General features: G+C 31.8%; 1 protein-coding gene across 3 annotated transcripts in view; it reads right to left on the minus strand.

The window, feature by feature from the left end:
• Positions 1-6,597: 6,597 nt before the first annotated feature.
• The window catches only part of LOC134683326 (uncharacterized), a 29,868-nt gene continuing 22,462 nt past the window's right edge, over positions 6,598-14,003 (minus strand). For all 3 annotated transcript variants that reach the window (XM_063542559.1, XM_063542557.1, XM_063542558.1), the window contains exons 9-11: positions 13,617-13,694; positions 11,435-11,653; positions 6,598-9,920 (exon numbers count right to left, since the gene is read on the minus strand). In XM_063542559.1, the coding sequence (XP_063398629.1) occupies positions 9,876-9,920; positions 11,435-11,653; positions 13,617-13,694 (342 nt within the window). In that variant the 3' untranslated portion in view covers positions 6,598-9,875. The remainder of the gene's footprint in view (positions 9,921-11,434; positions 11,654-13,616; positions 13,695-14,003) is intronic.

Genomic DNA, 14,003 nt, shown 5'->3' on the forward strand with positions numbered 1-14,003 from the left:
TGGGGGGGGGGGGGGGGGGGGTGGGGGGTGGAGTTAGGGACTCTTTCTGTCAAAACACGGGTACAAATCTATGGGTATTCATTTTTTTCAAGTTTTGTTTATCATTCGTTGAATCGTTGTCAGTTATAGAATCCATGTGCAAAAAAAAAAGAAAAATTGAGAAAAGTCTTGTTCTTAGATGATACTAAAACAGCATTTTAATCATAAAGCAACATACAAAAACAATGTCTAATATCTGTCATGTTGTAACAGTGTTTTATAATACATAATTTTTCATTAACAATAATAATACGATCTATCGTGTTTTTTTCGAACTTGTTGGAATTTGTTTCTACATTTCAGACGAGAAAAAATCCAAAAAAATCATTATGTAATTAAGTGAAACTAGATATCTAAGTAAAGTTATATAATTCATAAAACAAAATTTATAAAGTATGAGAAATACTAAAAAAAACCAATACAATACGTCACTATTCAACTTAGATGCACGATGTCAACAATCGCCATGTGCCGATTAAAGACATATAAATTAAATATATATTCCAATGTTGTAGACTTTTTTTCGTTTCAATCATATTCTTTTTTTATAGGAAGAATTTTTTTTAAGTACGTATAAGTTTGTTGCCGTCCATTTATATTGTACATAATAAAATACTATAAGAAAAATTTCTTCTGTGTTTAATATTGTGTTTGGAGCAAAATAAAAATGGCGTTGAAAGAGGCGCTCAGGAGATTTTGTAACACATAATTAACAAAAAAAAAAGATAACAATGTTATATACTACTAAATAGATGAATAGATAGATAATATACAAAGGAATAAAATGTTGCTGATGACAATAATCCGAAGCAATCAACTCTAAACCATATTATTTCATTTAATTTATTTACCGATTCATCAACTGCACTAATGTACCTGTTATCTTCTGGACTTTTTAACAAAAACATACTTATATACAAGACTATCGTGTTGATTTTATTTGGAATGTTTAGAAAAAAAAATCAAAATGTTATGGTTTTGATGTTATATATGTTATTTTCGTTGGATTTTGTCTGATGCTTGGTCCGTTTCTGTGTGTGTTACATTTCAGTGTTGTGTCGTTGTTCTCTTATATTTAATGCGTTAACCTCGGTTTTAGTTTGTTACCCCGATTTTGTTTTTTTGTCCATGGATTTATGAGTTTTGAACAGCGGTATACTACTGTTGCCTTTATTTATGGGCGAAAAATAGTTCAGTATCGAAATGTCCATTAGAGACCGTTAAAGCATCGCAAAACCCATCTACGGTCAGCTGTCAGCAAAAGTAGGAACTATCTTTATTTTGTTTATGGTTTCTTGGGTTTACTTCTATCATTTGATTTTTCGATATTTCTTTAACATGATTTCAAATTGTCCTTCTTAATATGTTTGGACTTTTTTTAGAATGTTTCTTTTAAAAATTATGAAATCAAATTGAGAATTTGTCAAAGAGACAATAACCCGATCATAGATGTATGATATAAATCGTGTTATTGTCGGTGTACTGACTACTTTTCGTTTGATTTTAATGTGAACTAGCATCACAAACTGTAGTCTCTAAAGCTTACACCCAAAACCAAACAAGCAATACAAGAAATGCACCAGCGTACAAATGAGTGATGGTTCTTCCTTTTTTTGATCCTACAGAATGAACACACAAGTATAATAGAGGAATTCCACAAGACTGAGTGGATTAAAATATCGTAAGTTTTACACACCAGAATGAACGCACGTTTCACAATCAATATGAAAAAAAACCTGGACAATTTAAAATTATCAGAATTGTTAAAGGCTGGTCGGATATGTACTTATAAGAGCATTCAAAGTATTCTGATATACCATTAGCACAAGGGATCCTGACCCTTACAAAAAGTCAGAGGTTATATAAAAGTTATGCAGCTATATCTTCTCATAAATGAGGTGGGTTTTGTTCGTGGGAAATATGTTGTTTTTTTCAGCAGATAAAGCATCTAACAATATCAATTTTAAATAAAAAAGGTAAAGTTTCATGAAAGAACTTGGTATTCACGGCAAATCTTCGAATCTGAAGTATATCCCTTCATAGTTCACTACAGACGAGATTTTAGAAGATCGAAAATACATTCTTCTTCTCATATGTGTTCCCATAAAAAAGGATGATGAAAATCTTACCTAAAATAAAAGATCATCATAAAAAAAACGATACATAGGTAGGTTGACTAGTCATCAAAACTTATTCTATTTTTTATGTTTTTGATTTATTTTCGCTTTACACTTCCATCTCCATACTCGAATGAAAAATCGACTATAATGTTTATTTAATTTCTACACACATTTTGATCGGCAACATACCTCCTGAGATCTTTGGATTGATATTTTAGCAGGCAGCAGACATTCATATTAGTATTCATTGTGCACTAAACATAGATTAGAACATAATGTTCTGTCCATGGAACCCCATTGCCACTATTTTGTTGATTGTCAACGTTTCAATTTGTCAATTTTCATCATTTTAAAATTTGTAAATACCTTTGAGATTGGTATCTGTGTTGTTCCTTTTTTCAATGAGAGCTAACATATAAATATCCTAGTGAATTTAAGGTTAAGATTACAATTGAGAGTAGTTCTGCTTCATATCTTGATCTGCTCCTCGAAGATAAACACTTCTGAACTACTTTGAACTAGAATCTACGACAGGCATGATGATTTCTACTTTCCGAATGCAAAAGTCCGATTGTATATCAATAAAAAGAGGCCCAAAAAGGATAGCAAAGGAATATTCAAACTCATAAGTCGAAACCAAACAGACAATGGCATGACACAAAACGAAAAAATACGAAAAGACGAACAACAGTAACCAAACGTAAGTACATACTCATCGTCTGATTCTGTGGGCCACATTTGAGGGAAAAAATGACGGGATTGTTGTTTCAATTAGAACATATTCGTTGGCATCTTTGAAATCTCAAATATTCCATTACCCTCACCTATCCCGTAATGGCGTCCGTAAAATTTTCGTAGGAATGATTTGACCTTCACTTCTTTGAACTCTTATATATAAAATTATCATTCAATAATAACAATTGCTAATGATGATCTACTAGTATTCTTCCACCAAAAGGCATGTCTAATGTAGCACATCATTGACATATGCCGAAAACTTTAACTCGAGAATGTTTCTGATATAGACCTAAACACGGAGACAATTTATGGTCAGACACGGTTTATTCCATGACACGTGCAGTCGTTTTGGTTTGTCAGTCCACACCAATCGATTCTAATTTGCGTCAGATTAAGGTAACGAGGGTTCAAGATAGAACGTTGAACTTTCAGTAGACTGACAGTGCATCATCTTTGGTGTCAGTTCCACCTTCAATTAAACCAAAGGTAAGAAGAGTTCCTGTTCGTTTTCTGAATGCTTTCAAAAACATGGAAATACATCGCATATTCTTTGGAAATTTTTGCGCTCCATATCTAGACAAATTGTAAACGTTCCTGTTCAGTTAGAAACATTTGAACATCAAGTCATTTTATTTTTGACCCGGATATAACAGCACTCTTTGTGAGTTCACAGCTGAATTTTTTGTGGTGCCGTACGCTCTTACAGTAGACGCAAAACCAAGTGATATGTCAACAGTTTATACGACTATGAAACAATGTTCAGATATAACAAAGTCAGTAGGGCAGAGATATTTGATTCAAACATTCGACAAACAGCTCTATGTATTTACGCAACAGCTGCACTTAAGTTCTCATGTGATTTTATTCTTCTTCGCCATGATCAATACCCGATGCTGACTTCACCGGAGGATAAACTTTATCTAGCGGGTATTTTTATTGACCAAACTGTCATTGTGGTAACTAACTCACTGGAAGGATTTATTCAGCACACATGAAGAGGCGAACACCCGAATGTTCTGCATGCCATGTTTGCTGATGAAGAGTTTGGGAGGCAAAACAAGAAGGGGCGAATACTAGTAATTATAAAGTAGATATAAAAAGATGTGGTATAAGTGCCAACGAAAAAACTCCATCCAAGTCATAATTTGTACGAGTAAATTATTATAGGTCAAAGTCTCCAGATAGTGTGTGTATTTCTTTCCATTAATGAAAAACACCCAGGAACTATGGCTCCAAACAGGAACAATAACCAGCAATAAAGAAAGTCGAAGATTTCTTCCTTGTACATATGTATTATGCAATGTGCTGAACTCATCTGTAAAGTTCATGTTTTGTGAAGTTGTGACACCAGGTCATCATTGTTCGGAATCGGAGAAAAAACAGTTTGCAAAGTTATAAAGGTCAATCTTAGACTTTGTTGATTTAGATTTTAGACCATTTTTCAAGCGGTAATGGATAAATATGTTGGTGTCAACCGGACATTTTTTGCAAGGCTCTATAACCAAAAGAGGAAAGCTAGATTTGACGACAGTGATTTTAACAATCTCCGTGTAAGGAATGCTAAACAAAAAGATGCTAGCTTAGCCAAAATACCCCAATGCAAATAAACTGTCCTGCCACATGTTCTTAGAGCTTCACTTCAGACCAGTATTTGGACTTCAAATATTGCACAGCCACCACAGAAGTCTCCTTTAGACTTCGGCTGGGAAGAAACAAATGGGTTAGCCCTAACATTTTTTAAAGAAAAAAATGTCATCAGATAACCAACAGATTTACTTTTTACCTGCAAAGATAAATCTTTGTGCTCAAAAAGCTGTTGGTTTGAACAAAATTTGTCATGCACCTAACTTGGTATGTGGCAATGAAGTGAAGCTTGTTGGTATGCTAATACGATTACTGAATCTGATGATGACGAAGAGCTATAGCTATGATTCTTGTATAAACTGTAATGTTTTGGTTTTTACATGCAGTTAAAGTCTATATCTTTTTAATGTAAGTTTTTTAAAAACAAGTTATATATGGATCAAACAATAAAATTAAGAATGGAAATGGGGAATTATTGCATTATTGACTATCTTTATTGACTGCCTTTTTTTCCATTGACTATCTTTTTTTCTAAATAATTGAGGAGTATTCGCATTAGCAGGATAACCTAATAAAACAATGTTCCTGCATCAAACAGATTTTGTTTTACACTAAACCAACCACTTTTTAAATACACAATATTTATTTAGCTAAAGCCAGATACTTATTTTCCAAACTACACAACAATTTGGATGCAAATTAAAAACACTGTTACTGCACTTCAAACTTTAAAAGTTTATAAATATGCATGTATTAGGTAAACAGGAATTAGTTGAATGATGAATTTGAAAACGCATCACACAGTATAGCTGACTTGTATAAATCCTGAAACCGAAATTTCAGAAATCCTGTGCCCGAGAAAAATGCGACGAAATTTTCAACTCTGCTATCATGTGTAATATCATATAAGTGATTGGTAAACAGGAAGTTATCGAGTGATGAATCTGAAACCCATCACACAGTAAAGCTGACTTATAAAAACCCTGAAACCAAATTTCAGGAATCCTTGTATTGTAGTTACTGAAAAAATGTGATGAAAATTTTCAACTTGGCTATAATGTGTAAAATCATACTAGTTTTCGGTCAACAGGAAGTTGTCAAGTGATGAATCTGAAAACACATCACACAGTAAAAAAAACTTATATAAACCCTGAAACCAAATTTCAGAAATCCTTGTATTGTAGTTCTTGAGAAAAATGTGACGAAAATTTTCAGCTTGGTTATCATGTGTAAAATCATACAAAGTGTTTGGTAAACAGGAAGTTGTCAAGTGATGAATCTGAAAACGCATCAGAAGGTATAGAAGACTAATATAAACCCTGCAAATAAATTTCAGATATCCTGGTATTGTAGTTTCTCAGAAAAATGTGACGAAAAATATTCATGGGAAGGACGGACTGACGGATGGATGGACAGACAGAGGGAAAGCAGTATACCCCCCTTTTTGAAAGCAGGGGTATAATTACCAACATGGAAATTTGAAATGGTCATGTTCATATCAATTATTATTAACTTGTACTATGTAGTTCCTTTCATGATCTAACCTAAATACAAACTTTTACATGTAAGCTATGCATATATACTAGGGCCAAATAATTTGCATGGGAATGAAATATGCCCATTGTTCTACAATTGCTTCCCAAATATCATTGACCTATACCACAAGTGATTCTCCTTTAACTGATCTAATCACATACTTTAACATGAATATTAATAAAAAATCAATAGACCTCAACTAAGGGTAAAAACATATCATGAAATGAGATGTGTCCAATCTTGTACAACTGCATACCAAATTTAATTGACCCACCACACAGGATTTTTCTTAAATGGACCTAATCACATACAAATACATTGTTGACACCCTATGAGAAACTGCTTAGTCTTACTTTTTCAATCTCCTAAAAGGAAGACAAAATTCATTGTAAATATCTCAATGAGGTAGATATGACGTAAAAGTAAAACATTATGCAAAATAACTGTTGTTTTTATAAACTTGATATAATGCAAAAAAACAAGCACCAAATCACCAGCACAGAACATTATCTCACAGTAGAAGTCTACCCATCATGTTATTATTCATTAAGCTTTAGAAATGAGAGACAAAACATTTCAATAAATGCTTTAACATGCATTTAATATTGCAAATAATAATGATTCATGAAAAAACATGTGACATGGAATTTGATAAATAACACCATCTTTGAAAAATCCAACTTTAACACAATAAACTATCATACAGCAATATCAAAATATCATTATGTATCATATTGGAAATACTATTAGTAACATAGTGTGCTAGTGACCTAATACGGTATATATGGGGTCAGTAAATTCAATATGGGGTGAGATCGAAGCTTGAATCCACATATGGAATTTACTGACCCCATATATACCGTATTACTTCACTAGCACACTATGTAACAAATTTATCTTACCAACTATCTTAAGGTGTAAAATTAAGACTAGTGACCTATCAAAACAAGCAAGTCTTCAATACAGTTAGCATTAACATGATTAAGAAACTACTTTCTTTGATCCTACAAAAACAGATGCCAACAATGACAACTTTTTGGATTTAAATGTGTTTTATGAATTTATTTCACTTTATCATCACTTTCTTTGTCTGTTGAAACCCTTAAGATTTTTTCTCAGTGCTGTTATGTTTTTCTTAAGGGACGTAACACCACTGCTAACCGTGTATGAAATAAGCCCCGCCTCCTTACTACCTTATTTGGAATATAAAGGGACGCAACTCCACTACTAACCGTGTATGAAATAAGCCCCACCTTCCAACTAACCTAATATTAAATATATTTCTTTTCCACAAGAACGCTCTCCACCAATCCTATTCCTAGAAATGTATAGGAGGTAAGATAATATACTTTTCACCCACTGCCCTATGAATCTTAAGGTGATATTCTTATCAAAAAAGGGAATTTTTAATCATACATAAGTAGAAAGGGAAATACTAATTTCATTCAGTAAAATATGCAACAATGCATATAAATTATTGGATATAAATCTTAAAAAATAAAAGCATAAACATAAAAGTTGTCTTGCCAGACATTAATTATATCATAAATAAGTAGCTTCACTAATTAACCTGATCAGTCAAAAATAAACTTTGAATCAAAAGTGGGACAAGTGGGTCATACAGAAAAGTCAAATATATTTCAATAACCACTGAAAGTACACACCAAAAACAGACAACATGACCAGTGACAAATGTGGAGCAGGATTTGCCTACCCTATCTGATCTTCCAAGATCATCCAGTTTTTGGAGGTTCAAATTGTTCAGTCTTTTATTGTCTATGGTTTGTGTTGTAGACTGGTGTCTTATTGTAATTTTTATTTGTTTTCAACAGGACATTGTCGGTTTTTATGAATGAGTTTGAATGTAAAAATACCTTCTCAAGAGTTCTAATGCAACTGGGCTGTATCTTAGGTTAGATCAGAATGTTATGTTTCTATGTCAGGGATGAAAAACCATTGCATAAGCACATTATGTATTTAGAGCTTCCATTACTGGTAGTGTAATACATTTAATGGATTTTTTTCTAAAACCCTATTATTTATGCAGCCTCATTGCACTTATCTTTGAATTGTAAAAAAAAATTGGTACCGTTAATCTTATTACTGCATATTTCCTCTACACTTATCAATTATATTTTAAATAAACGATAATTTCCACTTTGAAGTATATATCATGTGCACTTTAAAAGAAATCAGAATCTATTTTACCAATGGTGAAAATTAGTGTACTTTTTGGATTTCTAAATCCTCATTGTTTTTCTCTCGCTAATTCTACAATAAAATCAAAACAAAAAAAAAGAAAAGATATCAGCATATGTTCATTACCAAAACAAACAAAAATACCCCTCAGTAAATTGTTTTTATAATTAAAGAACAATAACATGAATAACTAAATTAGAATTAAAATACTCATAAGTTCATGAAGATATCTTCTCCAGTAGAAAAATAATAATATAAGCACTATTTGCTTGTTTCTAAATACAGTCTGTTTTATGTGTACCACATTTTGCAATATGTATTTCCTTTAAGTAATAACTACTGTTTATGTACTTTTTTCGGGAGTACTTTTTTTCAATCTTGGTATTGTTGATAAATTCATGTGTATTTCATTTCACGGTATTTCCAAAGATATCTGAACCTAAATAGCTGCTTTGTAATTCTTAAAATTTTCATTAATTGGATTTTCATTTGTTTAACAATTTTTAAATAAAATAGACAAAGATTATTCTTACATCAACCTTGTGTTTTGATAGAGGTTTAACAAGTGAAACTGCGAGCTACTGCTCACTGATGATACCCCCGCCGCAAGTGGATAATATTAATAGTGTAAAAATATGCAAGTGTTCGGTAAACAGGAAGTTGTATAGCTGACTTAGATAAACCCTGAAACCAAATTTCAGAAATCCTTGTATTGTAGTTCGTGAGAAAAATGTGACAAAAATATTCATGGGACGGACTGACAGACAGAGGTAAAACAGTATACCCCCCCTTTTCTAAAGCGGGGGTATAATAAGTCTTTATATACTTCAATAGTGGTCAGGATATTATTTTTCACAATTTTTTTTTTTTCATTCTTAAATAAATTTCTATAACATTAACTGGCGTTTTTTGAACAGTCAATTGAGGTTATCTAAGGCAACATGGTAAACAGGCATGACTATTTGTTAACTCCAGTGATATCTAAGGGCAACATGGTAAGGAACGATATCAAAAGTTCAATGAAGGATAAAAAACTTAATTCACATAGTTTTTTCTTTGACCCCCCTACCCCCCCTCTTAACTTAATTTGGGAAAAATTGGTTTACCTATATGGATATATGTAAAATCTATTTCAGATTAACAAAACTAGCAGCAATGTTAACCCCCATCCCCAAACTATTTGATTCAAGTTTTTTATCCTTCATCGATCTTTTGATGTCGTCCCTAAACAGGCATGAATATTTGTTAACTCCAGCGAAATCTAAGGGCAACATGGTTAACAGGCATGAATATTTGTTAACTACAGTGATATCCATTAAATGGTTGTTACATCCATCAATATCTGGATTTAAATTCACATATATTCCTTTTTTTTTTTAAATAAATCTATCACTAACATTTCTGGAAAAAAAGTACATTTGCAGTACTTGTTATACAAATGGTCTACCCCTTGAAGGATGCTTTTCTATTGTTTGAGTTTTAACACCAATAGGAGATTTAAACATGGATGTGTGATCATTCTTCTTTAAAAATAATACAAATGAATATGTTATACATTGTGTCTGTCTATATGTACGTCTTATGACATGTAAGGTAACACATTTATATACAGGTAATTGGTATTCCATATAATTGCACATTGTCTTTATCAGAACACATTCAAACATTCACCACTACTCTGCAAACTGGACATGTAGCATTAACCTAAAATAAAAAGTAAAATTTAAATGTTTTTAATAAATCTATTGTTCACATCAGATGTAGACATCTATATTTTTTTCCACAAATAAAAACAAGAGGGCCATGCTAAAATGTTCACCATGCTTTAATTAGGATTTTTGAAAAAAACTGTAAAATTAAGTTTTAATTACGAGTATAACATACACTTATTATTACCAATGATCCATAAAAATGTGGTTTAAGATCAGATGAACAAGGGTTTCAGGAAATGGTCATATCTGCCAGACAAGTCCAAAACTGAAAGCTATTACTCATAAACTACGGATTTGGTGTCCCAACAAAAGTCAGTGATATTGTTTGCCTCAATGCCTCAAATAACAGCCGAAATTCGGCCTTTTCCCCTAGAGAAAATTCCCAATTACTAAAAAAAATGGCTTAAAATTCCTCCCAAAAAGGTCTTCATTTTCCCCAAACAGTAATGGCATTGGTAGGAATGTTTGTAAATGTCGTATTCATGTTATTATTTTGATATTATAAAACACTTTTGAGATCCAGTTTTCTGATCAGAATCATCATGGTGTTTGTAACACATGTGGTTTTCAATGCATTAAGTACCATCATTGCTACTGTTTCTTTCCCCTCTCCGAAAAGTACCTTCCAGGTTGAAAATGTCTGACAACCAAAATATACATGAAAAAACAGTGCAAAAAAGACAGCAAAGGTCAGCAAAAAATCAGAGATGTGTTTAGAATAATATTTCCCAAATTCAATAAAAAAATATGCATTTTTCCCAATAAAAAACGGTAGAGGTAGTTTTGAAAAAAGACAACAATATCACTGAAAGTCATATCATTTTAAGACATTTTGCATATGTCTTTGTTTTCTTATCCCTTTTCTGTAATAAAACTCCCACTCCAGTATAGTATGATAATCCTAATAGCTATATCAATGCCTCCAGGAAATATTCGCTAAGATTGTAAATCAATTTTAACTGCATTTTAAATTCACTCCTGACTGATCACAATTTCAGAACATTTTTAATGTTACAAAGAAATTCAAATTTAATGACAACTTTCTTTATTATTTAAATATTTTTTAGAAGGCAATCCTGACATGTACACCTTTCAATCATTCAATACACCAAATATAGTGGACCTGTTTTTTCATCATAGCATTTGAGATACGAACTTCACAAGGAAAACTTAACCTTCATGCTATAAGTAATAGGCAACTTTATTTGGTGTATGGAATGATTGTATTGGTACAATATAGCATCTGAGATACAGACTTGACAACAAAAAACTTAACATTGATCACTAAGCTATGAGGGTAAGGCCAACAATGTCTGATTTTGGTCTAGGTTTTCATATCTTCTTTGTCCCTATTTTTTCAGGAGGGAAGACTAGTACTGAGTTTTATATCCAGTTTGGTATTCATTTGTATGACAAAAAGATATTTGAAAAATTTAATGACACATAAAATATATCAAGTGACATTTACAGCTGGTTTTGAGTCGATGAAAAACAAAATAAACTTACTCCAATCCATTTATCTATGCATGGAGTATGGAATTCATGAAAGCAAGGCAGGATTCTAAGCTGATCCTTGTCCTCAAATTCACACATACAGACAAGACATTCCTTTACTTCCTCTCCAGGACACACCTGGTACTTCCTCTCAGGTAGTTTGGTTACTTGGTGTTTAGTCAAACCTCGTGGTTTTACATCACCCAACATTTCCGCCAGATTCAGCAACTCCTACATAATAAAAACAATTACCTTTTAAAAAAATGAAAATCTCAATCATTGTAATTTTGACTACATAGGTACAAATAATCATAACATCCTAGAATAAGCCAGCATTGATAACCAGTCAAGGACATAACTCTATAGGGTTATCAGAGAAAAATAACATACATTTGTTATTGTGGACTTAAAAATCAAAGACCTGTGATAACATAACATGTTTCTAAGGGACAATATATTTAATTAGGTCTTTTTTAAATGTATACAAGTTCAATTGGTCTTATCATTGTCCTTATGTATACTTAACTATGGAAAGATATAGCCAATCATGCATAGTACACCTATGTTATTACAGAAACAAGAATGTGTCCATAGTACAGGGAAACCCCACTCCTACTATCATTTTCTATGTTCAGTGGACCGTATAATTGTGATAATTTGTCATTAAAATAAGAAAGATCATATCATAGGGAACATGTGTACTAAGTTTAAATTTGATTGGACTTCAACTTCATCAAAAACTACCTTGTTCAAAAACTTTAACCTGAAACAGGACATACAGACGAATGAAAGAACGAATGGACAAACGGACGGAAGAATGAACAGACGGACAGGCCAGAAAACATAATGCCCCTCTACTATCATATGTGGGGCATAAAAATATGCCTATTATAACTAAAAGGTGTTATTACAGCTTCTCTGCATCACTTCAAAGTATTTGCTCAGAAAATTATCATTCTTAATTACAATGTATTTTAATTTGTTGTAATAAATAATGATTAGAGCATGTAATGATGTTTTGCCCAAGTTTCCCATTAATCCCAAGTGTCTCATATAATAAGTTACATGCCTTTTATAACATAGCCTTGTTATTACAGCTAAGATTATCCCTTAAAAGCCTTGTCTCATTGATTTACAATGGTTAATGAAAAATGTATTAATTTAATTCAAAAATTAGTTATCAAGGCTATGCATTTAGTTTCTGTGCAAAGTTACAAGTGCTCCCTAGAGCTCACTAAAAATTAAAATATTTATAATTTATTTTACAAATAACAAACATATGTTATTACAGATTTAGAAAATTAGAGGATTACAGAGAAGACATCTCATTAAAGTATCTGTTATACTAGTAACACATGCAAGTTATTTTTTCGTAAAATTCCTATAGAGTTACTGTGAACCAACTTATTTTCGTTAGCGATTAATTTTTGCAACTTTCGAGAGTAGAAAAATAATGTAAATATAAATTGGCGCAAATAAGTAAATCTTTATTAATCTACATCAAGTAAATAAGAAAATCGTGAATTTTAAAAGCCACGAAATAAAGTATCCGCGAAAATAAGTTGGTTTACAGTATATCTCTGACTGACAACACATGTGTAAGGTTGACCCAATCAAGAAGACGATATTTCTAATAAAGATTTTTCTCTCTCATAACTTTTCAATCGGGGATCATATGTGTTTATTTAATATACAAGAAGACGATATTTCTGATAAAGATTTTGTTCTCTCATAACTTTTAAATAGGGGATGTGTTTATTTACTGTACAAGAGGACAATATATCTGAATAAGATTTTATTCTCTCTTAACTTTTAAATAGGGGATGCGTTTAATTACTGTACAAGAAGATAACATTTCTGATAAAGATTTTATTCTCTCATAACTTTTAAATAGGGAATGTGTTTAATTACTGTACAAGAAGATAACATTTCTGATAAAGATTTCTTCTCTCTCATAACTTTGATATAGGGGATGTCTTTAATTACTCTGCAAGACAATATTTCTGATAAGATTTTTCTCTCGTAACTTTTAAATAGGGGATGTGTTTAATTACTGTACAAGAAGATAATATTTCTGATAAAGATTTTTCTCTCTCATAACTTTAATATAGGGGATGTGAAGTCAACCAAATATCTTTTTTTACTTTATACTTTTTTATATGTGGAACAAACAAAAAAACTTTAAAATTGTAACCTCGTAATCCTGTCCTTCAGATGCAGAAACATTGAATGCTGGGAAGAAACGCCGTCCTCTTCTGTTCTGACCCCTGACCTGAAAATATATACCAAATGCACAAACTTACATATATTCTATGACATAATTTCTTATTTCCCTATCAATTGACATCATCAAAAATACATTTCTGCTAAATCTACCATTCTGATCTAAAAAATAATAAGCAAAAATTCTAATACATTTTGAACAAACAAATCAGGATTACAAGTTAGATTGGTGTTTGCATTGCTGTAACAGCTGTAAATATGTTCAACCTACAATCTTTGTTGATTTCAATTCATTTCAAAAAGTGGTCCTCAATTAACCGCATTACAACTAGGATCATGTTAGGAAGGGGAGGGTTAG

The sequence above is a fragment of the Mytilus trossulus genome, chromosome 9 (assembly GCF_036588685.1).
Source record: "Mytilus trossulus isolate FHL-02 chromosome 9, PNRI_Mtr1.1.1.hap1, whole genome shotgun sequence".
In the NCBI taxonomy this organism is placed as follows: Eukaryota; Metazoa; Mollusca; class Bivalvia; order Mytilida; family Mytilidae; genus Mytilus; species Mytilus trossulus.